Source organism: Haemaphysalis longicornis, unplaced genomic scaffold (genome assembly GCF_048455015.1).
Source record: "Haemaphysalis longicornis isolate Haplotype H1 unplaced genomic scaffold, Haemaphysalis longicornis Haplotype H1 scaffold_14, whole genome shotgun sequence".
Taxonomy (NCBI): domain Eukaryota; kingdom Metazoa; phylum Arthropoda; class Arachnida; order Ixodida; family Ixodidae; genus Haemaphysalis; species Haemaphysalis longicornis.
This window is the reverse complement of record NW_027526245.1, coordinates 20610517-20637079: the sequence shown is the minus strand read 5'-3', so window position 1 is coordinate 20637079 and position 26563 is coordinate 20610517. Positions and strand designations below refer to the sequence as shown.

The 26563-nt window shown below is 52.9% G+C and overlaps 2 protein-coding genes across 3 annotated transcripts in view; one reads left to right on the top strand and one right to left on the bottom strand.

The window, feature by feature from the left end:
* Pkaap (A-kinase anchoring protein pkaap) overlaps nt 1-13435 on the bottom strand; it is a 61837-nt gene extending 48402 nt beyond the window's left edge. Inside the window, exons 1-3 of the mRNA XM_077695299.1 lie at nt 13183-13435; nt 8628-8804; nt 5294-6127 (exon numbers count right to left, since the gene is read on the bottom strand). Coding sequence (XP_077551425.1) covers nt 5294-6127; nt 8628-8804; nt 13183-13207 — 1036 coding nt within the window. The 5' untranslated portion in view covers nt 13208-13435. The remainder of the gene's footprint in view (nt 1-5293; nt 6128-8627; nt 8805-13182) is intronic.
* Nucleotides 13436-13542: 107 nt separating this feature from the next.
* Nucleotides 13543-26563, top strand: part of Gry (trafficking protein particle complex subunit 11 gry) — an 84104-nt gene continuing 71083 nt past the window's right edge. Inside the window, exons 1-5 of one of the 2 annotated variants that reach the window (XM_077695297.1) lie at nt 13543-14066; nt 15818-15987; nt 20369-20439; nt 21571-21685; nt 23632-23731. In XM_077695297.1, the coding sequence (XP_077551423.1) occupies nt 13860-14066; nt 15818-15987; nt 20369-20439; nt 21571-21685; nt 23632-23731 (663 nt within the window). In that variant the 5' untranslated portion in view covers nt 13543-13859. The remainder of the gene's footprint in view (nt 14067-15817; nt 15988-20368; nt 20440-21570; nt 21686-23631; nt 23732-26563) is intronic. The other variant, XM_077695298.1, reaches the window with a different exon arrangement.

Here is a 26563-nt window from a genome sequence, read left to right as displayed (position 1 = left end):
GGCGATAGCGATACGCTGGCGGAATTCCCACTTGAAGTTGCTGAATTATTTGTTAGCGAGTCTGCGGAAGAAGGCTTCGATGGTTTTGTCTAAACACCGTCTAAGTACACGCCATCTGTGTGTATCAATAAACCATTTTTGAGAAGTTAGTTCTGGCTAGACTTTGGACGGTATATGCATGTCTAGCCCTCCTTACCGAGGGGTGCATTCACAGGCGGCGGCTGCAGCAACCTTGTACTTTCGCCGCACTTTCTAACGATCTGATTCACTATGAGTTTACCTAATTAACAAGTGCGTCTTGTATACCGGTACGTCTTATACACCGGTGCGACTTATATACGTTTTTTTCGGAAAAACTATCATTTTGAGGGGGGTGCGACTTATACAAAGGTGCGACTTATAGACCGGAAAATACGGTACACGGCCAAGGCAGTTCAGTTGTGCCAGCTACTTTCTAGCAAGGAACTCCTCTAAGTGCTACGCTGGCACCACCATGCAAGTTCTGGGACCTTGCACAAAACTAAAAACTGAGAAAGCCTTGGCCTAAATACACGGGTATGTGTTGCTGTGTGGGTGTGTAGTAAGCCTGTGAAAGTTTTGGATCCTGTGCGAATCCAAAACAGAAAACACCGAGGCTAAGTGCTCGCTCATGCATTCCTGTGGCTTAGGTAGTCCCACCAAGCAACGTCAGACTCGCTGCACGTCAAGCGGCGGATACCATTTACACCACTGGACCTTGCGTTAGGCCAAAAACGAGGCCGCCGCATGCCTGCTGTCCTGCGCTCACAGAGGTATGGACAACCAGTACCACCTTGCGGAGTCCGAGAGAACCAGCGGTGCACATGACTCAAGTGTGTGCACAAAGCCTGTTCTTTGTCCTGGCTACGTGCGAACCCAGCGGCCTGCCTAGGCCACCTCCCAAAACCCAACCCTAGGAACTAACACCAGCATCAGTGCAACAAGTCAAGCAGCCTCACACTCAAGCTGTGGGCAACAGTTACACAATTAGGCTTGACGTTAGGCCTAAACCGAGGCCATCGCATACTTGCGTTCCTCTGCAAAGCAAGCATGAAACAGAAGGTCCGGGGGTAAGGGCACTGTGGGAAAGATGACTTTAGCGCATCCATAAATCTACAGTTGCACAGGTTAAAACTTTCGTGACCACGCCTATTCCCATCGATGGACACAAATTCAAACTTCGGCGGTGCTTCCGGACACCTAATGCCATCCAAAGGGTAAAAGGGGCAGAATTTCATCATTTTTGAGAGTTTCTTTCTTCCACTGTGGGGAAGATTTTTATAGGTCCTTCGCAGTCGGGCGCATGTGGTTTCAGTTGTGACATTGCAAATGCCCCATGGAAAAGGCCAGTTGTGACAGATTCCGATGTATCTGAGCTGTAATCTCTGGATGATGCTAGCTAGAGCCACTAAATACAATACGACACTGACGCATGGCGACAGCCATTTTGGTGCCTGACGCCAGGGTGGCCAGCTTTATGGTCCTTATTGTGGCTGACATTGACGGGCGAAATTAGTCAGGGCGCCGCTTGGCAACCACGACAGCTGTGTTTACTTTTTGAAGATTTAGAGACAGTGCGCCGGTGCGGTGGGGTCAGGCTCGGTTGCGCTAGCGTAGCTGATTCATAGGCTCTAGGTTGCGCTAGAGCCACTAATTAAGCTATGCTTTGTAATGTTACGCTAGGCCACAATGGTTCTTTCCCAGCGGGAAGCGATGCAGGCGTTTTCCACCTTCCCGCTGGTTGAAACAGCCCAGTACAGAGCAGCACGGCATCGCTACTCAGTCTGGGGGCTTAAAAACCCACTCTTAACGTGCCATACAGCTGCACCGCGCTCCAAAAATCACGACTCAGCGAAGAGCGCGTGTGCAGCAACACAAAGGCACCACAATGTCAGCACCCATGGGTCTTCCCGGGGTAAACAAGTGTCACGTGACGCGGTTCGACCAATGGCTGCTGTCGGCGGAATACAACAATGACAGAAAAGAGTGCCGATACTGTGAAACCTCATCTAGTGGCTCTAATGCTAGCAGCACAGACACGTCAGACGACTTCAATTTGTCACACTTCAGTACAGTCGGCAAATAGTAGTAGCATATAAAGTCGGATTATTTAGCTCTCAGAGGGTGGTGCCCTTAGTCCAGGGCCCCGGTCGATCAGTCCGCGCTGGTCGTCCAAGGCTGAGCTGGAAAGAGCGGCTTCCCAACCGGAGGGGGAGGGGCTGGGTATAGGCAATGGGGCATTCCCATGTGGAGTGATACAGGTTCGGGTATCCTCCACAGGATGGGCATCTGTCTGGGTAGGGTAGAATGCGTGTGGAGCGAGAGGCTAGGAAACGTGCTAGTTTGTAGCTGGCGCCATGCAGCGGAGGTCCTGCGGGAGTGTAGTATATGTGTGTATGTGAGTGGGATGCTTTCTGTCGTGCCTGGTTTGGGTTGGTCTTCCGCTGGCGCCCGGAGGGTTCACTGCCAGGCAGACCCGGAAGCCCAGGTGTCCAGACCCGACGGACTGGTGGAATGTGTCGGTTTCGCTGCAGGATGTGGTGGGCGGTCGGGGAGATACGTCCTTGCGCATAATTTTGGCACGCGTCTTGCGAGTCGGATATGATATTTATTGTGTTTGCTGAAGGGCGAGTGCTGACAGCGAGTGCTATTATTGCATACTCTTCCGCTTCCATGCTGTTCCCGGAGCATATGGTGGCTGATGCTATCGCCTCCCCCTCCAGTCGGCTACCGCTGCCACCTTGGCATTTATGGCTGCATAGTCTGCTGCATCCGTATGGAGGGTGTCGGGGTTACTGCCGTATATGTGATGCAAGGCCTTAGCCTGCGCGGCGCACCTGGTGGCATGATGTTCTGGATGCATATTTCTGGGAATGGGCGATACCGTTATTCTCGCTCTAAGTTCCGGAGGTATGAGTTTGGGCCAGCGAGGGGCGAGTTCTGACGTCGAGTACGTTGGAGGATGCGTCTCCCTGTAGGGGTGCGCTTCGATCTTTCCAATTGACTGAATTTTTGAGCTTCGATTAATTCCATCGTGGTATTATGCAGGCCCCACCGCAATAACAGGTTCGTTGAGGTGTAGACGGGGATGCCTGTGGCCGCCTTCACGGCGATGCGGATTAGGGTGTCCAGCTGCTTTGTCTCTGCCTGAGTAAGTCGGTGGTAAGGTACAGCAGAGGTTATGCGGCTTATGATTAGAGCCTGCACGATGTGTAATACATCCGCTTCTTTCATGACTGCAGGAAAATTGACTGATTTTTATGGGTCCAAGAAAACATTTTTCTTCTGCTAAAAAAATTGGTCAGGCACTAATTACAGGAACAAGAAATGCAGATTATTTAATGGTCTTTTTAATAACACCACTTTTTAAAATGTTTTTAGATATCATAGTTGTGAAACAAAATATCAAAATTAAAATTTTTGTAAAAATGTAAAAAAAATGATAATACAGGAGTTGTATATAACAAACCACTAGTAGTAGAAAAAAATTAGAATATACATTTTGTAGGGAAACATTTCAAAAACATGCCCCAGGAAAAATGTCGACGTGCGCAGAACAGTTTTTCAGATATAAAAAAAATGTTAGCACACGCGGTGCTCGTGTCATGCAGTGAAGCCCAGCCTCCAATTCAAAATTTGCAATTTCGGGCGATTCCATTGAAGAAATTTGGAGGTTTCACATTATCAGAGGCACCAATTTGTCCCGTCAGTGACTGACTTTGCACTTAAGCCAGCACAATATTTGGGACAAGCACGCGATGGGGAAAAACGTATGAAGTTGAAAACGGAACTCCGTGGTTGACGTTTGTTGACGTTCACGGTCAGTTATCTCTCAAAACATAAAGCCGAGCTTTATTATCACCTTCTGACTCGCAATCATAGCCTTGCTTGCAGGAATGAGGTGCGATGCGCTAGAATCGTGCCGTGCAAACCTTGGCCGAGTAGCTGTAGCGCGATAAAAAAAGATCAGCACAACGAGCCTCCTCCATTGCTGCGCCACCTAACATTTTGAAATGAAACAGTACAAAAACTTATTGGAGACTCCGTCCGAATAGACAGTTCAACTAAGCAGCAACATTAGACACCCGGATATACCCTCACATGGAAACGAAACTGGAAGGCGAACAGCTGGCAGTGTCTAAGGCCGGTTTGAAGCGCTGTCCTCGTCGGAATAGATATCTGGCAACTGGGTGTGATCTTTTGAATTGCATCTAATATTTTTATCGCAGAAATCGGGTTAGGTTCATCAGGAGAAGCATGCTTTGTTCGAGGATCAGTCGTGGACGCTCAAGGATTGATGGTAGGTAGTCTTGAAGTTGGGTAACTGCGTAGTAGCGCTAAAAATGAGTTTCACAGTGCAGAAACAAAACCGAAACTGTTGTAAACTGTTCGCGAATGGTCCTGGGGTAAGTAGAACTACCACACAACCTAAAACAATGTGCGCAAAGGCAATAAAACTGCCTAAAATCATAAAGTAGCTTTGAAAACAGGCACTGCTTGACATTTTCAGCCGATTTCTGGGATTATTACTGTCAGAGTTCCTACGCACGACGTGAGGGAGATGGCGAAAGTGTGTGGAACTGCCCCAGAACGTCATCAGGTCTCCACTGGCAAGTTTCACTTTCTCCTTGGGTCCTTCTATCACTGCCGCGTGTTGATGTAAACATATCCGGCCTGTTCTAAAGGCCACAGTTTTCACCAGAAGGGTGTTAACTTCGTTCGGGCAGGACCCCTTGGTGCCGGCTGCACAGTGGAGCCAACCTTTGTTTCACCGTGTCAAGAAACTGCTTTGCCCGATAGCATGGGCACTGGGGCCTATATTTTTGTATAATATGTATACAAATAACTTTTCTACTTACAGAGCTCATATTTGCAGTATTATTCTATAAGAGCCTTGCATTCAAAGTGCATATTCCACTTTTTTTTTGTTTACCCTGTGCAAAGCAGCATTGATGTTTTCATCATCTTCTTGTTACTTCCTTTTGGTTTTGATCATTTTTGGATAATATTCGTAATAAACCTGCTGTTTGAAATTAACACTGTTGGAAAGCCCTATCCTTCCTCTATCATTTCATACCCTACACATTAGCGTCAGTCACTTTCTGTGGCAGGAAAAAAATATTTCTTGGACCACCCAAAAACAACCTTGGTCACGAAAGCGGCGATTCCCTCGAGTTCATGACGATAACGGTGGGACTACGCCCAGAATGAAAAGCCCCCTGGGTGGTGGCACAGCGCACTGCCAGGTGCAAAGGGAGCAAAGCGCACTACTCACTGTCTCGTCGCCCTCCTCCAGTGGGACGCAGGGTGGCGTCCAGGTCCCCGGGGGCGTCGCTGTCAGTGCCCTTCCGGGCAGACGGTGGTGTTCCGGGGGGGCCACCGTTCAGATTACATGCAAACTGCGTCCGGGAGTTAGCTGCCTCCAGCGCACCCACTTGCTCCCTGCCGTCCCCTCCACTGCCCCGCACAGCCCCACACAGCGCCGCGAGTGCACTTTCGTCCGTGGCTGCCATTCCCTGCGCACTGCCGGGCGGCCTTGGCGAATCCGCGCTCCGGACAGGCGACACTTCAGGTGTCTCGGCTGCAGAGGTCGCCCGCAGCGGATCCCCGCAGCGGCGAGAGCTGCCCCCCGCTTTTGGGGGGTCCAGCGGGTTGGATGAAAGACGCTGGCTCGGGCCCTTCCGGTAAGGGTTCCGGTCAGGGCTGGGACCTTTCCTGTGCCCGTTGCCCAGCGGACCAGCCGCTGGAGAGGGCGGGAGAAGCACAGTGTCCGCAGAAGACGCACACTCCCCGTGCGGTGTCCGCTTGCTGGCCACACCCCCGGCCGAGTCGGTGTGGCCAGCGTGCGGGCAGTCACCGGCCGACCGCTCGCCCGGGCCCTTGCCCTCGTCCCCGTTCAGGGTGGCCGCGGGGGAGGTCCGGCGCAGCAGGCACGAGGCGTGAAAGCTCTGTGCCTCCATCCAGAACTTGACCAGGGGCCGGGTGCCCTGCTCTTCAGCAAACTGGATCAGGTACGCCAGCGCACCCGCATCGTGCAGGGCCTCCTCCAGCGTCTTGGACAGCCGCGACTTGGTCCGCATGCACAGCTGCGGCTCGTACTCTTCCTCTGCTGCAACGAGACAGCAACAACGACGGGGTGGGGGACGTGAGCACAGTGCATGCGGCCACGGGACTTTTCAAGAACACCACTTCAACGAGCCAGTCCACAGGATTTCACAAAATGTGGTGGATTCCAGACTCAAACTGGGTGGCAAGCAACCAAGGTGAACAAGGCCCCGTACGGGAGCCGAAACATATTTTTTATTCTGTGCCAACCAAGGCCATTGTCCAGTTTAGGCGTTCTTGATTATACAGAAATTGAGAAAAGAAGTATAGCAAAGTGTCACATACAGTCTACATCCGTTACAACGGACCCTCTTACGCCTGTGCTACACGGATGTTTCAAAGGCCTTCTGAAGGCCGTTGAACCGATTGCGTTGAACCAATTGTCTATCGAGTGCCCCATTGAAAATAGATAGGGTGCAGTTGTGGGCGAGAGTCCAATTGTCAATTGAAAGTAACCATGTAGCACATGCATTAATCTGGAAAACAATGTCCGCTGTAGCCGAAGCACGCAGTATCCGACCGGGGGGAAGGGGAGGGGGGCGTATATGAGCGCAAAAGTGGGTAGTTTGACTGGCACTTGGAAAAGGCCTAGCGCATGCCGTCAAGTGTATAAAGACGCATGATAAGCTCAGAAAATAAAGCAATATAGCTAGGAACAATTATTAACCAACTCTAACAATCAGTTGTAGCCATCAGAATTAGCTAGGCTTTTTTAAATCCCTTCGTGACGAGGCAGGTTTACTTTAAACCGTTCGTCAAGCAAATCGAATCACTGCCTGACGTTCCCCCAAGGCAAATTCCACATGTTTTACGATTTTAGTCTGGTCCTTGCCACAGCTGATATGAAATCCTCCGATGGACAGCTGTGAAGTCGAAAGTTGACCAGACTGCACATGGCCAATGGCAGATTGCATACAATAGATGGGAACCAACCCCACTAAGGCCTTTCTTACCTTTCTCACTGAATGCAACGGGAGAAAGACTGAACTTTACTGAACTCGAGTTCTTCATTACATAAAAGTTACATATTACATATTGCAAAAAACTGTGACGAGGGCAGACTCAACTTCGGGTGCACCACTTAGCGTATTCAATAACGCTGTTGTTCAATCTCACCGGAGTCGTGTTTATTGGCAGTGGCCTTGTTCTTGACGGCTGAGTGGACCGTCTGCTTAGATAGGCCTGCTACTTCTGGCAATGCCGGCCTGTTTTACGTCATGTTTGACAGCGCTAATTATGCTTAGTTTGTCTGACAGTGAAATAAGCTACCCTGCTACTGATGTCGCTAGTCGCACAAAAAAAAAAAAAAAAAAAAGGCCAGTGGCACTGGCTTGGCTGCATCAGTGACCCGGCTGCTAACAATGTTGGCAGACATAACAGTTTTCTTGCCAAACTAAACAATGAAAAAGCATATCGGGTGCCGGTCCCGCAGAAGTCCGCTGTAAACATTCAGTCGAAATATTTTTCACCTAAAATTTAGTCTGTTGTAGCCGATAGTCTGCCCTAGCCGGGTCCGTAATGACCAAACAAACCAACAGAAATGGTCTGTTGTTGCCGGATCCGCTGTAACGAGCGTAAACTGTATACAAACACTCGAGACCAACACTCTTTACAAGCATATGCAGTGGAAAGCACCCTTGCATGTACAAGATCCAGTAAAGTGCATGATTTTATCATGACATGACTATCCATGGCAGCGCCGTAAAACCGGTCGGGAAATGTGACGGGGCTTACCAGCCGCCAGTTTGCTCCGAGCACTGCGAGCAGAGAGAATGGCGCGATGGAGCCTTTGCTTGAACAGCCACGCACTATCAAGTCAGGCATTAATAAGCTGGGAAAGAAGAACACACTGCGGGGAAAGACTTTCCACAGCCTTTTACCCCGAGGTGCTCAAGAGGTTGAAACGCCGGGTCGCACATGTGACGGCCGACATCAGGCACGGTCAAGCTCCGCTGTGACTGGTCCATCGTTACCAACCTCTACAGCCTGGTGGTACCCCATCCACTTGCAGTCCTGACTCCGCTCCGCGTGACCGTGGGAAACATGGTGCAAAACATCCCAAAGCATGTTACGACGTTCCTGAGGCATTCCCATCGGACTTTCAGGGTGCCTTCCAGGCGTGGTGGACGCGTCTCCGCAAATGTACTGATGCAGGGGGAGAACCCTTTGAAGAACTTTAACCATTTGTACAAGTCTGGTCAATAAATCTATTTTTCCCAGAAAATGCGCATTACCCTGTACAACAGAGTGCAACTCACAGCACCAAGTTTCTTTGGCCGTCTCCGGAAATGTGCCAAAAGAGGGGCACGACAACCTGTTTCCTCTATGGCCCCGAGTGGGGAGAACTGCTCTTACTGAAGCAATGCTGTGCCACTTCCACTGAAACTCCGGGCAGCATTCATTTTATGCTCCACAGTCAGACTACTGGGCCTCGTCCGCTGAAGGCAACGCACATCTGAGGCACAGCAGCCGACGGCAGCTGTGCCAGTAGGCCGGGTGCTCACCAGCCTGGAGGAAGGGTGCTGCGGGAGGCTCCTCAGCAGGGTCATGGGAGGAGGGTCCGTCGACGGCAGAGGAGGAGGGGGGCGGCAGGAGGCCGTTGGGGGAGCCCCGCTGGGCCAGGGCGCTGCTGCCACGCCTGGCGGCCCCCGGGCTGGCCTGGCTCCGCTCCTGGGGCTTGTCTGCGGCCAAACAGAGGCAAGGGACACTCGCGCACCCCTCGGGGGCTGCCTCCCAAAGGCCAGGGCGGCCTGGCTGCCCTGGGGCTCTGCGTGCCACACAGTCACCCACAACCAAGGAAGCCAGCTTTCTCCGACGAGACCTTTACAGTGTTGCAAAATGGTGCCACCCACAAAACGCCACACTGAGGACAGGCGCAACGTGGAGGGGTGGGTGGGCAGTGCACTGCAACTGGCCAAAATGTGAAGGGCCCAGTGGCAGCCCCAAAACATGCAGAAGTGAACGAATGCAAGAAGCACACCACCCAATGCTGCAGCAGCAAGGGCGCCAAGATCCCCTGAACAGGAAAGGGGGGGCGCACACACACACACGGTGGCAGACAAGGGACATGTCCGCAGACTGCATTTGACCTTACCATCACACACACGTAAAGCGCTGACCCTTGCCAATAGCTATCCCACTTCTGGAATGACTGTCATGCGCACAACTGCACACATCTCCATTCGTGCACAAACAGCAAATTCACCGCCGCAACTTCGGTGGAACAACAGTGCATCAGCCTGCAGGGCATGTCACTTGTGGAGGCAAAGCACTGCAGAGTCTCAGGTTAATTCAGGGGACTAGAACAGCTGACATTACGAAAGAACATCACGTAAAATTACACTGGGCGAGGAAAATTTGCAAGGTCTGTAAAGGACACCACGGAGGGATGGAAACCAGAACCACCAGGGGAGGGGAGAGAGAAGGCACTAAAGTTTGTTAGGAGCAGAACACGCAAGCTGGCTGACTACAGCCAATTCCCTAATACAGAAGAAAAGTTTCCACTCATCAACCCTCCAGGGCTGCTTCAACGGGGACGTTCGTGGTGAAGCACATGAGTCCTTGGAATTCATGAGCGCATGGTCTCATGTAGAACACCACAGCAACATTCTATCGTGTCACACTGGAGATACAACCATGCTAGAACCGCTGCTAGAAGCGTTCCACTTTTGCATGCAGTGTTAACAGAGTCTGCAGCAAACTCGCACAGGCACATTTTAGTACAATCACGACTGTTTCAGTGGCTGCTCCTCCTATGTATGGGAGCATTAACGAACGCTGCTAACAGACATTGTTTTAGTGCTCCTAATTTTCCAAGTGAAAACCGTGAGCTATCAATTACCAACAAGCTGCTGTGCGAGTGCAAGTTGCACGAAGCTTGCGAGCAGGTGTGATGCAAAATGTAAGCCATGGAATCAAGGCTTCAAAGTAGACTTGGGTTCTTCTTGGGATGCACGACTGGAGGTTGGTGGGACGAACAAGTGTGCCAGGTTGTTCCAAGCCCAGCCTTGTCACGCAGGGGCAGGTTCCCAATCCCACCGCCAGGCGGCGTCCCAGTCTCACCGGGATGCGGCGGACCATAGAGTTTCATACTAATATACGGTAGAAGGAACTTTGTCGCCGCAGTCGCGGGCCGCTGTAGGTGGCGCCATTACCGGTAGCGACATTCCTCGCCTACTTGGCTTAGCTAGCCATATGGCTTCTTTTGTGTCTTGAAGCCAAAATCAACAAGAAAGGGTAACATTTTTTTCTTGTTCATTGTGCATGAAGCTTCTACATAATTACTGACACATTAAACTTTTTGGAGGTTCAATTTTATAACAACAAAACAAATTTGATGAACCTTCTGCACAACTTTTCAGCCTGTTCATGAGCCATGCACAGGACAAGTGAAACGTGCCTGCTCAACACATGGCGAAATGCTCGCTGAAGCGTGGCTCCCCTAAATAGTGGCGCCAGATTTTCCTCTAGTATATATTAGCATGAAACTCTATGTGGGGGGGCACAGGTCGCTTCATCCCCAGCACTCCAGGGTGCAGCACAAGCGACAGCGGGAGCTCGCCAGAGAACGGCAGTGGCGACCACGTCCAAATCCCAGGTTTTAAAGAGAATTGGAGGCTGAAGCCAAGCATCACAGCAGAGTTGCATCAACGAAAGTCGCGTTTTATTAAAGTTGAACCTTGCAGCAAATCTAGCTTCTTGGTAAATGCTCAGTACATCTCAGCCTTATGCAGGTATCTTGAAAAAATACTGAAATTTTCTAGCCTAGTCTGCCCTTAGCTTAGTGCCACGGTACGTCTTGCTTGCTTCATTCTCAGTCTGTTCACTGCAACACTGACCAACATGCCATGCCACGCCTACAGCTGAAGGGAACACGGGCGTTTTGCGGGTGCACAAGCATTTGGAATCCCCCATTGGGTGTGCGCCAGTCATCACTGCCATGATCAACGTGTAAGATTCCCGTGCAGTCATCACCATTTCAGGCAGCCATGCAATGGGCCTCCCTTGCGTCGTTCTTCCCCTTCAAAGTAACAGGAGCGTGGGAGCAGTGACCGACCCCCGTAGGAGTGCCACGTACGCAGCAGACCGTGAATGCCACCTGACCTGGACCCATCCATTTGGGACGGTCCACTGGCAACAGCAGCAAAACCCGCAGGGCACACACTTCTAGAAGAGTCTCCTGCATGGTTCTGGCGCAGCCAAGTTGCTAAAGAAGCCGGGCTTCTCCTGGCCACACCTGAAAGGCTATTTCTCACTTGTCACACTCACGCTGCAATGAGCCAATGGATGAATGGACAACTATTTTGCCTGAGAAGGGGATGGGGCAGGTGGAGTCGGCCTGGCTTAAACGTGTCAACATGAGTGCACGTACTAGTACGGATAACCATCCATTCATTTTTCCAGCAGAAAACTAAACTGCTATGCTTGTTTCACCGACTAGCACATGTTTCAGCTCATTTAATTACGGATGTCATCAGTTTCAGAGGAAACAGCTCTTAAAACTGGCTGGGACCAAACAGAGATAATAAACAAGCATGTTCAATTTCGAAATGAGCCTGTCGAAACGAGCCTCTTGATTGATTTAGCACACGTTCACGAGTACTACCCATAGGGGCACAGCAACAGTAACAGGGGAGGTGCTAGTGCAGCACAAGACACAGCCGTGTGCTTTTCACGATCGAGACTATTTCCTTGAATCACAAGAATGTGTTCTGTACGTGCATAAAACTGAACCACGCTATAAGGCACACCAGTGCACAGTGGGGATGTCTGTGAGAGCAGTAATCCCTGCTGTCAGCATAAGATCAGACATGAAATGTGCCCGCTTCCACTAGGGCTGACGGCGTGGCTGCACAGGTGCCTGAACTGTAGATGCGACCTGAACTGTGTCTGGCATCGCCAGCAGACGATGCTCATAGCCAAGGTAGAGGAACTGGGCACAGAGGAGGCCCCTTTCCGTTCCCACCCCTCTCGTGCTCCTCCTGAAGGCGTTCGTACCTGTTACAGCCCCGTCATTGCCCCAGCTGCGGGTGCAGGCAACAAGTGTCCACACCAACGACTATGAAGTGGCACGACAAAGCACTGCGTGACTGCCTCCAGTTTCCTCAGCAGAATTCCCTCGAATGGTGGGACAGGCTGCAGCCGAGAAGGGACTGATTTGCAGTGCTGGGTGCCTTGCCTTTCACAGCCTTCAAGGCCTCCTGCAGCCGCGTTAATTAATCTCGCTTCTGCCGGAGCTCCGAAGGCACGGCTTTTGCAAACCGCGGGTTCCAGATACCGTGACTGGCGGCGACCTTGTAGCCTTGGCCGTTTTCCAAGGCCGATGCTTCTGCCCCCGCGTCCACGGGGGCAAGAGCGTTACTCGTCGGGGGGCCGCTAGATGGTTTCGATTCTGATGACGCGCACCTGCTGACGCATGACCGGGCACGACCGAACATCCGCGCACCAAAATTAACCGCGCCCGAGGCTGCGCGTGCAAATGCATCCGCGTCCGTGACCAGGAGCCCAAATTAACGGCAGGGAGAACGATGGTACGGGGCGCACAAACCGCTCGGCGGCCGCCGGATGCGTCGAGGAAGTGTTTACACCTGTCCGTCTAAGGGGCATGCCACACACGGCGGCCGTCAAAACAAGACCGCTGTCATTGAACGAAGGAGCATTGCGAAACCACGTAAGGCGCAAAACGGGGCAATAAAAGGCCAGGTTCGGAACGCGCCGCGCGTCCACCGCTCGTCACGGGCCCCGAGAGAGCGCACGCTACGAGTCCGAGTGCCTGCGGCTACAGCACAGGCCCACTTTCCGTCGGTGGCACAGCCCTCCGAGCTTCGTCGTGACGACACGGCGAGTCAAGTCGTGACTCCCAGACGCATCGCACGCGGCGGGGGGCATCGCGAGGTAGAAAATCGCGGAATGTCTTCGGAATTGCACGGGGAAGCAAACCGCAGCGCCACGTTCACGAAGGAAATGGGTGCGCCGAGGCGGCCGCGCGTCAGCGAGTAGGTGACACAATCGAGCCTTTCATAACGGGGAATTGGTTGGGAACAGGCCGGAACGTCTTACCTGGCTTCCTTCTGAACAGCGGCATCGTCGCGTACCACTGGCATTCGGCCCGATCGGCGCCACAGTCAGGCACGGCGCGTGCTCATAACTTGGGCAGTTTCGCGGCAGCTCGGCAAAGTTGTCGGGGCTGGCCAGCCGCGGGTTAGACGAGCAGGCGCGACAAAGCGGTAACGCCTTCCTCCGAACGCCCGAAAATACAGATGACAGCGGCCATGGCCATTGGGAGAAATGGGTGTCGAGGTTAAACAGCCGAACGCATGTTTCGCTCGTTTTTGCTTTTTCCCATTTAATTGTGGTCAGCTGACTAGGGGGAGGGAGGGATGGCACTGCTGCATTGGCTGAGGACGAGAGTACGGGCGTTTTTTTTTCTTTGTTGTTTTTTTTTATATTGTGGTGTTTTGTCGGCCGGACGGCGTTTTGCGCGAAGTGCTTGAGGGGTGTGTGTTTTCTTGTGGTGACGAAGACCGTGCTGAGGTGGTGTGCGTGGCATTGCACGTGCGCGAGTGAGCCCGTCGGTGAAGCAAAAGAAGTGTGCGCGTCAAGTTGTGCGTGTGTGCGTGCATGGGTTGTTGTCCCACGTCGCTGGTGCGTGCAGACGACCGGCGCTGACACCGTGCGATCGGAGCTTGCGCGTGCTGCCTGACAGCCTTTCGATCGCCGACGGGCCGAGCCGCATCATGAAGCCCCTGGACATCGGCGAGGTTCCGGAGGAGCTCAAGAGCCGTCCGAAGGCGTTCGTCGCCTTCGTCGGCCTGGAGCCGCAGAGCAACACCATCCACGCGGCCATCTGGGACGCCTTCTCCAACAACAGGGGGCCCGACAGGGCTCCCCTCAACTTCATCATGCTGCCAGAGAAGCACGTCTTTCCCAAACCCAAGCCCAAGGTGCGCCACGACTCGGGCGGGGGTCGAGGGCGGCGGCGCTTCCGCTCCCACACGGTGGTGCCTCGACTTTCCGAGCAGTGAAAACACAGTAGTCGATTGCCGGGGCAGTACGCGTTAAAAGTTGTCTCGTAAGGGGCCGCTTGCACAGTTAAGGACTTGCTGTGCTGGTTGCGCAGTGTTGACTTGCTTTGCAGCATTTAAGTGGAGCCATTCTTGTCGAGGACAGTGTCAGTGCAGGGCTCGTCTTGCATCTGGCACTGTGATGCCCTTGAGCTGGGAATGTTTTGAAGTTGCCAAATGGTGCCAAACAAGGCTTCTTTGTAGCACAACCGTTCGTAACTACAGTAATCCTTATTAGCATGGAATACATGGTCCTGAAGATTGCATGCGATGCTTATCGAAAAAGGCTGAGGCCGCAGTTTAGTGAATAACAGCAGATGCATGCATAAGGAAAAGAACTGAATGATTTGCGTTGACAAACAAAGCACGTAATGGCCAGGTGCATGAGAAGAAGTTTGTACGCACAAGCGGCTCCTCTCGTTTGTCCCACAGCCACCGAGGTGGATCAGGGGCCACAATGCTGTGCTGCTGAGCCCAAGCATGCAAGTTGAATCCCAGCCACAGTGGCTGCTTTTCTGGCGGAGGTGGAAAGCAAAAACACCCATGTGCCGAGATCTCAACACATGTTGAAGGGGCCCTAAATAGGGTTCCAAGGCTGTGACTTTACGCGCGCTGTCATTGGAGTACTATCCAAGGAACATCCTCCTGCAAAAATAAGTTGAAAGTGTTAGGCAAAGTTATCATTCTCTAAAAAGTGCCAGTCATAAGGCCTGGGGCTTTAGCTCTTTCCTCGTGTCTCAAAGCACTGCGTATGCTATGCACTGACCAGATGCTCCGTGCTTTTCCGTGTTATTCATATCTTGTAAATGACGCACTATATCTACAAACCCGGCTAAGTGCGTGTGACACATCATAGCGACAATCGGCATCCATCCCTACAAGGATATGCAGGGCTGGAAAGTCACTTGCATAGAGAAACCACTGGCACTTTCCCCCAGAGCTAGGAACAGTGGTTGGCTGCAGCATTTGGTGGAACCTGCCAGTAGTGGTGCTGTAGTCTTCAGCGCCACCTGCGTCTTGGGGGCTGTGCCACAACCTGTGCCAGTGCTCCCTTGAAAGGCGACGAGAATGTGCGGGTGAACCAGGGGGGAAAGAGTGGCCATTTTTGTTGGTTTGCAAGGCCCCTGCACTACGCAGAGGTGTAGCATTTGGTATACGTTGTCGTGAAGACATGATCTAGCGATTGCGTGCATGAAACCACCATGACCTTTGGAAGCCTTTTTGGGGGCCCCTTAAAGATACTCAGGGGGTCAAAATTAATCCCGAGCCCTAACTGTGGTGCATCGACCGCCCTGTTTTCTTTTTCCACTCATCCTGGCTTCTTCAGTGGAAGTCCTCACCAGCTGGCCTGAACGTGCGTTACTGGGTGGATTGCACAGTGGTTTGGTATCGTGACATGACAAGTGCCGAAAACTCTGAGTTGGCTTGGCTGCTGATTAGGGGTGAGCACAGAGTGAAGCACAAGCTGTACTATGTTGCAGCCCAGGCTGGCTTTGGTTTCGGTGAACAGAAAGTGGGAGGGGTTCGCGATGAGGGCTTTGAAACAGGCGAGACAGGGCAGGAGGCCCCCGTGCCATTCAAGTGCTGCCCAGACTTGCGCACTCGGCCTCACTGCGGTTGTCGCCACGCAGCGCGTGTCGTACGAGTGGTACGAGGAGCGGGGCCTGCTGAAGCGCAACTGGCTGCGCAAGCACTTGCGCGAGGTGCCCGCGGCCGCCGTGCTCTTCTACGACCTCGACTGGGACGACCCCGGCTGGGCCGACAAGCGCCTCGACTGCTCCGCTTGCATGCGCGCCCTCAGGTGAGGCCTTCACCCGGGCGTCTCTTTCTTTTCGCCGGGCAGAAATGGGTGGGAAAGCTCCCAGCCCCGGCAGCTGTCTTCCCGGAGGAGGCAAAGCATGCCCAGGTTGTGGCGCACATTAGCAATCGCCAAGGTCAGTTACGTGGAGGCGACAGTGCTGCATCACACTTCCTACCACATGTGGCTGATGCGATGCACCAGCATCTACAGGCAGCACATCAGCTGTCGCTCATGGGCGGGGAGACAGCCGCTCGCTCCCCCGCTTCCTGCACAGGGTGGCCGATTGCTAACGCAGTGTGCTGGCTGTGCACCTCTACGGGAATGCGATGCGCTTAAAAAGCAGACACTATGTCCACTCCTGTGAGCATGCCTAATGATCTCTTCACTATGCCTCGTATCCCATGTGTTGCTTATGCACACTGTAGGTGTCTTCGGTTTGGCTGCGCTCGCTGCACTCGTTCAGGTGGTGCGGCCCTTGCCTCATCCACTTCCCGGTGCAGCTCTTCGATTTACCGACGGCGCAGGATGAGTTCACGGCGTTCCCTGAGAGGAGGTGCAGAAGGACTGATTCTGCAGTGGAACAGCTGCGCTGAACTGGCTGAACGCATTCTGAACTCGTGCAGAAAGTGCAGGGCCAATTGGAGAGACATGATGCTTCTTCAATATGAACTCTGGCTTTACACACATGCATTGTCATTTTTGCTTGAACTACTTCCCACCACGAAAAGGTAAAAAGGAGGAACATTCGAGGAACATTCTGCAATACCTTTCAGGGGCAGTGGATGAGTCAGTCAAGAATTTTAAAGACGACAGTCTTTGTTGGGCTGCTTGAACGAGAAAATTGTGGTCTGTCTGTATGTCACACAATTCAGCCACCCGGTCAAAGTGAAGCACAGGCTGCACAATAGGCTGCAAAATACCCCCAGCCAGATATAAACGTGCAAGTCTGGCGGCAATGTTCATACTTGTCAACATTTTTGAACAAGAACACAACATTACGCACATATGAGACAGAAACTCTATACAAAAGTGATATTTGCGTCGTTCCTTTATAGCAACTCAATCGGTGCTTGATCCAAATGAAGTACTGCATGTAATGCATATAAAAAATTCACTCCATCCCTTGCTGTTGCCTGTGCTACTAGAGCTCCTCGTGGCATTTTAAGTATTCAAGCGACAACAGTTATGAAAGGTTCCACTAGATAGATTCTATGTTGCGCTTAAAACACACGTATAGCAGGGCAGCGTGGTTCTATAGACATTGAAGTAGAGCGACTCGATTCACACGCGTCTGCTCCGTACGGCAGTGCTGGCATCGAGGCATCTGGCCTGGAGTAGTGGAACGCGGTAAATTTAAATTGACTTGAGCAAACCTCTATCGTGTTTACCTTGGCAGGAGCGCAACAGGAGAGGAACAGCATAAGAGGTGAGCAGGTAAGCGAAAGGAGGCATTTACTTTGCAGATGTTGTCAAAAGACTACCATCTTTTGTCGACATTTGCAAGAAAAGGGCAATTTTTTTCAAAAGCACATCCTTTTTTTTTCCCTGTGGGCTGAGGTCGTGTGCCACCTCTCATTCAACTTAGTACACATCTGTCTACAGTCCCTGACATCTAGGACTTATTCAAATGCTGTACGGGTCGGGAAGGGAACTTGCATCCCTTGCGGGGGTAAGGGACTCAGTTCAGCGTGGGAGTTGTATGTGCTCCTGCTTTTGAGGAAATGGGCACTGGTGTAGCATACACCGGAGAGAAAATACACAGGCAGCGGCTCAAAAAAAATTCCCGCGCCCATTTTCACACACCGTGAGATTTCAGGCACGGAAAATTGCGTCATTTCAGTTATTTTAAGCGCGATTTTGTAGGTGTAATGGAGGCAAATCTGGGGTCACTGTGTGATCCATAATCCCTGTGGAGAGTTTAGAGACCCCATACATGGAAGCAGTCTGCTTAGTGCAGTGAGTGTTCTTTCTGCTTTATTTGACAGTGAAGCTGTTTAGCAAATCGTAATTTTTTGCGCCCGCAGTTACCCAGCCCAGGCCAGATTAGAGTGCCCGCCATCCTGTGTGCAGTGGATGAGGTTTGTGGGGAGGCCCGTTGAGGAGTGAGGCAGGCAGGGGAGAGGGTAACCATCTACGCGGGGGCCATAAAAATCCTTGGCCGCACCCCCAGGACTGGCACGCTTGCTCGGGGGATTAAAATGGCAAGCACAGCGCTGTACAGGCACTGTGGAGGGGAGGTGAGGGTGGACTGGGTACCAGGTCACGCCAGGGGCGCTGGCGGTGGGGCCGCGCGAGCGTTGGCGAGTGAGCAGATGGACGACTACTCCGCCCTGGCGACCCAGACTGTGCCCGCACCAGACGACCGCGACCCCACAGCCAAAATTCTGGCAGCCCAGGAGTGAAGGCGCATCCTTTGGTGGCACATCCCCACCAACCACCATCCACTTCCCCGAGGACTGCCACGGGGGGCTCGGGTCCTCATCCGCAGGGTGGGCTGCACTGACAGAAGGCCTGCTCGCCAAATGGCGGGCCCACCACCGATGCGGGCCCGGGGCTACCAAAGACAACAGCAACCAGGAACAGGGCCCCACATGCACCGTGGAAGTGTGCCCAACAGTGAACCACGTGCTGTGGGAGTGCCCTGGCTACCGGGACCTCTGTGCCCAGTACTTGCCACCGCACATCACCACCCTGCACCAAGGGACCACCTTGAACAACAACAACACACTGCTCTCCCTCGGGGCGTTTGCTCACGAGGCAGGCATTGGTCGCCGCACGTGATTGCGAATGTACAGCGTATACACACATGTGTGTATGCACTTGTTTGTTTTCTTCCCGTCTTCCCTCCTACTCCTCTTTTCTCCCCTGTTCGGCCAAAGAGCCATCCTACGATAAATAAAGACATTTCATCCACTCTCGAATACCAAGAAATTTCCGAGCACGTGAGCGCGGGCCTCGCGGCGACCACTCAGCATTAACAAAACCAAAAAAATGTTGCCTCACGACCGCTGCCCAGCATTGCTGGTGCTTGTTTGTCAAGCCAGGCATACCCGCTTAGAGAGATTGATTGCAGTGACCGCTTGGCAGTTGAAGGAGGAATAAATGTTCATTCCACGAGCGCTGGTGCTGCTGTTGGGGCACCCGCCCGTTGGGGGGCGTCAGGCCTAGTCCAGGATGCCCCGGCCTTGGCTGGCAGTCCAGGCCCTCATCACCAGTATACGCTGGGTCCCAGGGTCCGGAGCCACCCACTGCTCGTAAGAGGGGGAAGGGTTGGGGGGTAGGCCTGGGGTTTGTCCGCACTCCCATACCTGGTGCTATATATGGTGGGGTAGATGGCGTGAGGAAGGGTGCGATGGGGATAGGAGTTGGTTTGTATTCTTCTCAGGCTGGTGGCTTGTTGTCTTGATAACTTGAGCCGGGAATATTCTTCTGCTTTGGCGATAGTGGGCCAGAATATCTCCATATTTTACGAGAGGTTCTGTTTTGGGAGCAGCAGGCGAAGTTTGTCCCTCGTAGATAATGGCCGTAGAAAAGGCCGAGCGCTCGTGTTTGTGTGCCTCATAGCTGCTGCCCAGCGTCCCTTGTGTGCATTTGCGAAGCAAGCATACCCACTTGGGAAGATTGGCCTAGCGTGGCCAAAAAATGTATATATATATATCTCCAGCTGTAATCGTAGCAACACTTGCTGGAAAGGAGAAAGATGCGTCATAGCGTATGCCCCTCCAAGGTGATGTCCAGTGATTGTCACTTCCTAAAAAATGAAGGAAGTTCACACTTATAGCAACAGCGATAGAGTGAAGGTTGTTGCGGCAGCGAGGAAGGAGAAGAGAATCTGCCGCAGTTGTGGACTTCATCGTGATGGCCACGAAATTTGCGTACAGCTTCGCTACCTTCAAGTCTTGCGCGTTAGTGTGAGCTTCCTTCATTTTTTTTTTCTGTTTCACCTTGTTGTGTGGGGGTTTGTTGTCCAGGCAACCACAGCAGCAAATGAAGTGGCGTGTTCCAGACTCGGCATCCTCCAAACATCTTACCTCGTAAAAACCCCAAGGGCCCCTAGGGAGGGTGTTACATGGGATGAGGGGGCTACGTTGGTGTGGCAGAAAAAACAAAAAGTACATGAGATTAAGTTACCTTGCATCAATGTAAACAGAGGGAAAAGGAGATAACAGCGTGAACAGTTATTTGTAGAGTAATGAACGACACGGACTATCACCGACATCAGTGAGACGTCATTCAGTGGGGCAAGAACTGAGTGAACATGCCTTAGTGGTTGTGGACACTCTGGTGTTTTTTTGGTGGTGCCGAAATGCTGCATCCGATTAGCGCACCAGTGTCAGCAGCAGCAGCAGCCCAGGTTGTGAGCAGTGCGCGTTGTGTGCAGGCTCAGCCTGCAGGGACGCAACACCAGGGTGGCCCTGGTGCTGGTGCAGAACAACCTCTCCATACCCGTGGGTGAGCCCCCTCTCGCAGCTTGCTCACACTGCCCGTGGCGGGGCTGCTCCGCTGTGGTGCCCAGCTGACGCGTACAAGTTTACGTGTTGTGTTCATTTCCTGCTCCTCTATGCTACCTCTATTTGCACTAGTTTATTTTGCTGTCCTGCATATATAAGGAATTTGCCTTAATCTTCAGATGGGCGTTTCTTCAGAAATGCTTCTTTTGGCTTTTAGCCCAGTTTGTGTTTGTATGCCCTGCACTCTCTTTAATCCTGCCATAGCTTTGCTGAAGTGGGTTTTGTCCCCCACTTTATTCATTCCTTCCTTTTTTTTCTTTTCATTCTGGGAGGGAGGCGTGGGATTTTGAAGGGTACAGAAGCCCTGCCACGCCCAAACCTACGGTGGGGCATACACTAGTAGCAATAGCCTCCTGGGACCCTTTGTTGGCTAGGAAGCTGTGCGAATATGCCTCGCACACACACTGTAGGCGGGCCGTGTACACAGTTGTTGTTGTCTAATGCCTTCATCAGGAACGGGATTCTGCCCTCGCCGCAATCGGTCAAACCACTGCAGTCCAGGTGAAGAGGTTGAGCTGCTGATTGGGTGGCTTGCCTCGCAGCCAATCGTTTCCAACTAGAGTACTACATTAACTAGTGGGCAGGAACTGGACATGCTGAAAACAGCATGGGAGTGGACGGGGCTCTACGTGCGTTCCTACAGTGCAGTCGGAGATTACGCAAATAATAATTGCAGCATTCAACGGGTAAAAAAGGCACGCCCTGTGAGTGCAGTGTTTTCCCATTTGAAATTTTTTGCATTTTACGTTGTCTATGCATACAGCCTCAATAGAATTTATGAAGTTTGCAAGAGGGTAGTGCAGTTTGCACTTTGTGGTACTCTGTTAAAATCTAAAGGTTATTTCAGTGTTATGTGTATTCCAAGTTGATTCAAAAGGGTGCCCCAGAGTTGTTATAAATTTGATTCTTTAACCACCCCTGAGAATGTTGTGAACTGCTCCAAACACGGCTGCCAGATCTGTGAGCCCTGGCTCCTTGCTCAAGGTGCGTGTGGTTTCGCACCTCTCTCTCTCTGCTGTGGCAACACGCTGGCGGGGGAGTGAGCTGCAGAGAACTGCTCCCCACCACGCAGGGGACAACGTGCTGGCCACGGAGCGTGCCCACGCGCTGTGCAACGCCTGCGAGCTGCCGCCCAAGGCCCTCTTTGTGCTGCCCTACTCGGACCACCTATTCGGCTTCATCCTCAGGTGCGGTGCGAGGGGGCCACCAGGGGGGGGGGGGGGGGGGGGGGGGGCAGTGCACCCGCGGGGGAGGGGTAGTGCATGTTGGCACGGCACCTAGCTGGGCACAAAATGTTGACGCGGCTGAGCAAGTACTTGTGAAAAACACAAGTGGAGCTTGCTCTTCAAACTGTGAAACATTCGATGCACTTGCGACTTGCAGCAGCAGCCACCAGCACTTTCTGCCGGCAGATGGCAGGCTGGTGACAGTTGCCAGAATGCACTTGCGCCTGACCTAAAGGTGCACCCACAAGTGGACGGGACGCTTGTTCAAGCAGGTTTGGCCAGTGTAGGGGAACAAGTGCCGAAAAGTGGCTGCAGGATACGATTCCTTCTGCCAAACTTGAGGCAAACCTGTGAGAAATTCTGGCCCGCAATGCAGTGTACACATGCCTCCTCACACGGCGGCGTATTAACAGAATAAAGGGGCCTGCAGGGAAGTGGACCAAGGACATGGGGACCGGAGCACCATTTCGGTACACCGGCAAGAAAAGGAACGGGGCGAGCACTCACGTTAGTCACCTGAATTCTTGTACTCGTAGAAAGGAGCCTGCACCGAGCCAGACGCCCGCTTTCAGGCAACGCTGCACCTGCTGTTCCGTTTGCTCTTTCCTTCAGGAGGGTTACTTTCTTGTCTGGGGGAGTAAACAAAAGACGACGAACTAGTGCAGTGCACGCCCTCGATTCGTATGCAAAAAGCCGTGACTATCGCTCAAGTTACGCGGTCGTGATGCTTGGTCTGTAAAGCACTGGCTGCAGGCGCATTCTGCGCAGTGGTGTGTAAGGCCTCCCTTTCAGTTATGACTAGTGCTCCCCAGGCGACACATTCAAGCAACGCCCATTGAAGGGAAATTGTGCTGCTCAAGAAAAACCACTGATTGGTGACTGCAGCTGTCCGCTTGTCAACATGGTATCAGCTTTCTGGTGTTAGAGTGGGGGGGGGGGGGGGGGGGGGGGGTAACTTAGACCATGCGTCTCAGTTTAAATGGAGAGGTCCTGACATCTGGAGGGCTCAATTTGCAACGGATCGTTTAAAGCTAGAGCTTTCGGTTGTGGGAAGATGCGTTACGATATAAGGGTGTTCAGCAAGCCAGCTTTAGAGGCTACACTGTGTGGCATGCCCAGTGAAACGGGCAGTGCAGCGTTGCTCATTTATTGCTCCTTCTTGGCTACACTGGCTTCAGTACTGCTGGTAATTATTGTCACATTTCTTTTACTCCAGGGTAAATTCTCAGACGTAACGGTGTGGGCACAATTTTCCAGACCACGCGAGTGTGTGACGGAAACCACCGCTGTGCACCTGGAGGCACGGTGCCTGCTATCATGGCTGGAGTTGGGCACATGCGTCCCTGCCTGCCTGGAAACACGCTAAATTCCCCGCTTTCAGCAGCAGCACTCCAGTGGCAAGCAAGGCACCACAGGGCGACCACCTTTGCTGCATGCCTTTCACCCCAATGACATGCCAGCCTATGGTGCCAGCTTTTGTGCAGCAGTCCCCATGAGCTTATCCATTGTTACTCGCCATGGTGCCCTTGATATCACGGTTCACGCAACGCAAGGTTACGCTGCCACAGTTTCAAAACATCAGTGCACCTTTCCGAAGGACGATTTATCCGAACTCAAGCAACGCCCGCCTTGCTGTGATTTGGTCACCGCGATGAATGGAAGGCTGCAAAAAAGTCACGCTGCAGCACCTTGAGAGCGTGGATCCTGGAGGGGGGAAAACTTGTGCGCCTTCAAGTACAGATGGACGCACGCGCGTGCCGTGTCAGTCTAGGCAGCGGTATCTCCTGCCAGGCGCTCGCATGGTCTGGCAAACGGTGTCCCGGGGACAGTGTGGTCTGGCAACGCTGTGAGTGGATGCGGTGGGTGGGAGGCCTTGTGCCAGCCGTGCCCCCTTGATTCGCACGCAGGCTGGAGACGGCCTTCCTGGAGATCACGCAGGGCTACTACCTGAACGAGTGCAAGCGGGTCAAGGCGCACAAGGACTTTGCCAACAAGAACACCCACCAGGTGGGTGGTGGGAAGGCCCGGCAGTGCATTCGCTCGCTCACAGGGTGGGGCCTTTTCTCGAGGGTAACGAGAATGCTGCAGACACAACATGCGCGGGACTTGGGCTCGCTTTTTCCAAACAGACCCTGCGATGCACGTGCCCAGCTGAATAGCAAGCACCCGCAGAAAGAAGAAAAAAGGACACGCAGGGTTTCTCTCGTCGCGGTGCTGGCCACAGGCCACAGGTCTCTCCTTTTCTGGGGCGTCTCGATGAGCAGACACGATCGGTCTTCTTCTGTATTTGTGCAAGACCTCCAGCTTGGCAGCAGTCCTCAAACTGCCCACGGGCTACCCGGGACTCGTAGGTGGTGCCTGTAGAGAGGTTGCACGACCTGGCTAGCAAGCTACGGCACGGGAGCGGATCAAAGCCGCAGTTCCCTCGGTGGCGTCTCAAGGGCACCGAGGGCGGCACGGGTGCCTTGGGAGGCAGGCACTGCCAACAGAGCGATTGCTCAGTCGGTCGAAGCCGGTGTCCCAAGCTCACTGAGCCATCTGTGGCCCCAGACCTGGCCCATCCGGGGTGCGAGACGCCTCGTTTTAGGGTCGACAGACACCAGCGCCCAGGGAGAGCAGACCTACTCCGCACGCCGCCTAGGCTTTTGGAGTCTCCCGAGGGGAGGAGGCCGCTGGTGAGAGGGGCAGCTTCACGGCTGCCGGCAGGGACAGGCGAGTTGCGCACGTCCGTGCCGCCAAGGCAACATCCCCCTTGGTGGCAAAGATGTGCGAGCAACATCCCCAGAGTGGAGCATTTTGTGGGGGTGCGTCACAGCTTGTACGCGAGCACTGAGTTGGGTGCCATCCAAAAAACTTTGTTCCTGAGCTTGACATGTCACTTGTCCAACTCTTGCAACATTTTGTTTGAGAGACAGATAGCGCAAGAAATGAATGAGAAGTGCCCACAGTAGCTTGTGTACGTTCTATGCTGCTGCACGGGACTTGGTGACATTCCACTGTTTGCTCTTGCCTGAGATCATTAGGGGCCTCGTGGAAAGGGTTGAGAGGGAATGCATCTTGAAGAAAATTGCGGGCATCCTTTGGCACGCTTCCACTTAAAGGGATTGTGTAAAGGACGCTTATATTGGGTGTAGCCCCTGCCGTGAAAGAGGCTGAAGTGTCGACTTGTCATTGTGCACGCAGTTGTTCCCTTAGGTTCCGTTTGAATCCCCACTCCTCGCCCTCTTTTCACTGCTGTGCCTGCTCAGTTGACAGCCCCTTGATTTCATCCCAGCCAAAGGTGCAGCTACATTTTCCCAACAATTTCTCGTGAGGTGTCTCGCAAAATATGCAGAAAGCAGGTCCTCGCAGGAACAAAGTTCCTGGCAGCATTTTAATATTGCACCGAAAATGTGCTTGGCCTGTGGCAATGCGGCCACCCGTGGGGGCTGTCTATATGGAGCAGACGTGACCCAACTGTTGGCTGCCTCTGCCGATTCTCCTTGAAGCTGGCGCCCTGTGAAGACCTGCGGGGAATGCACGCTGCTGTGCCAGAGGGAACGAGCAGGTGGGAAAGCAGGAATCGCGCTCTCATGGCCATTTGCTGCCTTGCCCTCAAGCTTGGACAGGCGTGGAGTGGGCCCAACGCAGCGCAAACAAGTCTCGGAGCAAAGAACCTCTGCCGAACCTCCATACACGCAGCCCGAATGCAAGGGAATTCGCCATGTAACGAATGTCTTCACTGACATAATCCTCATGATGGCAGCCAGGGCTGTGTTGGCACTGTTTGCCATGTCGCTCACGGTGCCGCTGCTACATCGGCACACTAGGCAGGTGCTGATGCTGATGGAGAGAGACGCATTATAGAGGTTAGCTCCAGCGAAATGTGGAGCTGGTAGGAGTAATGAGAAGGCACAGGGACTGCACTGATGGACCACAAGGTAACACGTATGACATACAGATGAAATGACAACCGTTGGAAGATGCCGCATGTGCTCGGGAATAATGGGCTGTGTACAATAGTTAGTGCAGCTACGTAGAGCAACAACATGCCACAGCACCCATAAATGTGGGATCATCATGCACTAAACGTATATGTTTGAAGACCAGCAGGTGCTGTTGATTGCGTCATTATAATTGCTGGCATTTCTTGGGGAATTTAGTTTGAGCGTTACTGACAACGGCCGAGAGTGATCCCCACACCTGCCACATACTTTGGACGGCTTAAATTAAACGTACAACAAAGTCTCGATGCAGCGAAATTGGTGGTGTAAGTTTCCGGCTGGAAAGGAGGCTTTGTTGCGTGAAGGTTTAGCTGCACAAGCTCTCAACCATAGCATAGTGCGTAGTTGCTAACAGAGCTTTTCCAGAGCCCCGTGTTAAAGAAGCTCCCCGTGCAGTTTGGGGGTGCTTTGTGTGGGCACCGGTAAGCGTGGATTCAGGCCATTCATGCATGTTTTGCAGCTGCCGGCTGTTAGGTCACAGAGGTGCAGCAGTGGCAGGCATTACTTTGGTTTGCACACGTGGTGTTACCTCCGCCTTTCATCCAGCACCACTTTTGAGGCATTGCAGGGCCTGTTTTGCAACAAAACGTGGAGCGCCTGTGAGACAGCAGTATCGTAGCCACTGTGGCCCAGCTGAGGGTGCAGGGCTTCACGTGGCCACTTTTACCAAAAGAGCCGAGTGCACGAGGAAGGTGTCGAGTAGTCGCCCACGATTCAGCGTTTCCTCTTTTGTCTGGACTGGGCTTGAGAACGGCACCACAAAGAGTGGCCAGTGTTCCTGAAGACTGATGGTAACGGACGAGGATGGTTGTACGTCTCGTATTGTGGGGCCGGTGACAGCAGCCTCTGCTTGTGT